Consider the following 1,776-nt stretch of genomic DNA (forward strand, 5'->3'; position numbering starts at 1 on the left):
ATGACATGAGACAAAGTATATGTGAACTGCTGTATGGAAAGTGAATTTGCTCTGTAAATCTTCACCCAAATCACAATTTAAAAAAAAAAAAAAGTAGGCCTTTTGGCCTGGATTGTGTTAAAGGTGGATCTTATTTTCAACTCTTCCTGATGCTAACTACATTTTCTTTGAAGGAGAGGGTTGGAGATATGAAAGGGAAAAGGTATTGTGCTTTTCCTTCTGTAAGCCCTAAGCTGCTCTCTTTAACCATAGATATCTCTGTTTCTTAGCCTGGCCTGGACTGGCCTGCCCTAGACTACCCCCATTTATCTGACATTAAGTCTTCTCTTAAATGGCTCTTGAAGGATCTGACTTCTCATATCCTGATCTCTCACCCATCCTCAAGCAGAAAACAAAGAGCTTTGGAATGTAGGCAGAGATGGTACCAGATTGAGTGGAAAATAATGTGTGGGTAAAGCAGAACACAGATGATGACAAAAACAGAAATAGAAAATAAATAAAAATTTAAGAATGTATTTTAGTATCATTATAAAGATACAACATTCGTCACTAGCCAACATGCTTTAGTAAGTAGTTTTTCCTAGAAATACATTCCATATGCCTCAAATAGGATTAGGGGAAAAATATTTTCAGACCATTTCCAAGGATACACAAATGTGAAATGTAGTATTTTTGGTTTCCATTTCAAAAAGTGTAGTTCCATGCAGGAAAATAAAATGAGCATACTAAAAGAGATGAATGGGACTAATAAACTAGTCAATAAAGAAAAAAGCCAATAAAGTATCTTACATATTTAAATCAAACATTTTGAATTTTAAACTGTTGTGTTTGCTAGGAGGAAGACCCATGTTTTACTCTTTAAGAATAGTGGTGCTTACCAATTGTTTGAAGTCTATTAAACCATCTGGCAGAATGTGGGAAAAAAATTGGAAATGTTGGGTTTGGTGCTCCAATTAAATCCAATAGTACCAGTAAATCCTAAGAGAGACAATATATTGGTTAATTACTTACCACTTGTCACATTCATCATGGGGAGAAAAAAAAAAAACAGTCAAAACTAACTGCATTTTAATAATTGAGAATAATAAGAGGAAAGATTATAAAGAACAAAAGCTTTAATAATACTGTAAGCTAATTATTTCAGAGATGATTTTAAATCTTGGGAGTTCTGGTGGCATAGTGCTTATAGCATTTGAACTGCAGTTCAAACCCACAAGCCACTCCTCAGAAGGAAGACTGAGAAATCTACTTCTGTAGATATACCACCCCAGAAACCCAAGGAGGGGTCACTATGAATCAGAACTGACTCAATGGCAGTGAGCTTGGTTTCTTTGTTCTGTTTTGTTTTGCTTTGTTTTATTTGCTTATGTGATGTGGACAAATGGCAGAGTAGAGATTCTTCATGTATGTAACCTCAAAAAAATATCACTAAGGCCAGCGTGTCCTAGGCTATCAATGCCAATCACTCAGGAAAGGATCAAATCTGCAGATCCTGGATAGAGTGCCAGGGAAAATGTGGAACAAAATCCAAAAACTCAATAAGGACCAGAATTACTGGTCGGATGGTGTCTGGTGAGACCCCCAATACTATGGTCCTGGGATATATTCTGGGCCTGGAATGTATCCCAGGACCATAGTGGAAAGCTCACTCCCAAGGGCTGGCTCCCAGCCCAGTACTAAACAAGATGTACATGCAGACCACTCAACCCAGGGAGACACACCCACATACTCTATGGAAATACATCCCTTGGAGCAATAGACCACGGGGCACCAGAG

The 1,776-nt window shown here is 37.7% G+C and overlaps 1 protein-coding gene across 1 annotated transcript in view; it reads right to left on the reverse strand.

Annotated features, from left to right (window-relative positions):
- QPCT (glutaminyl-peptide cyclotransferase) overlaps positions 1 to 1,776 on the reverse strand; it is an 87,595-nt gene that overhangs the window by 8,058 nt on the left and 77,761 nt on the right. The window contains exon 5 of the mRNA XM_007945065.2: positions 879 to 978. Coding sequence (XP_007943256.1) covers positions 879 to 978 — 100 coding nt within the window. The remainder of the gene's footprint in view (positions 1 to 878; positions 979 to 1,776) is intronic.

The sequence above is a fragment of the Orycteropus afer genome, unplaced genomic scaffold (assembly GCF_000298275.1).
Source record: "Orycteropus afer afer isolate SDZICR_OR568_19922 unplaced genomic scaffold, OryAfe1.0 scaffold00131, whole genome shotgun sequence".
NCBI classification, from domain to species: Eukaryota; Metazoa; Chordata; class Mammalia; order Tubulidentata; family Orycteropodidae; genus Orycteropus; species Orycteropus afer.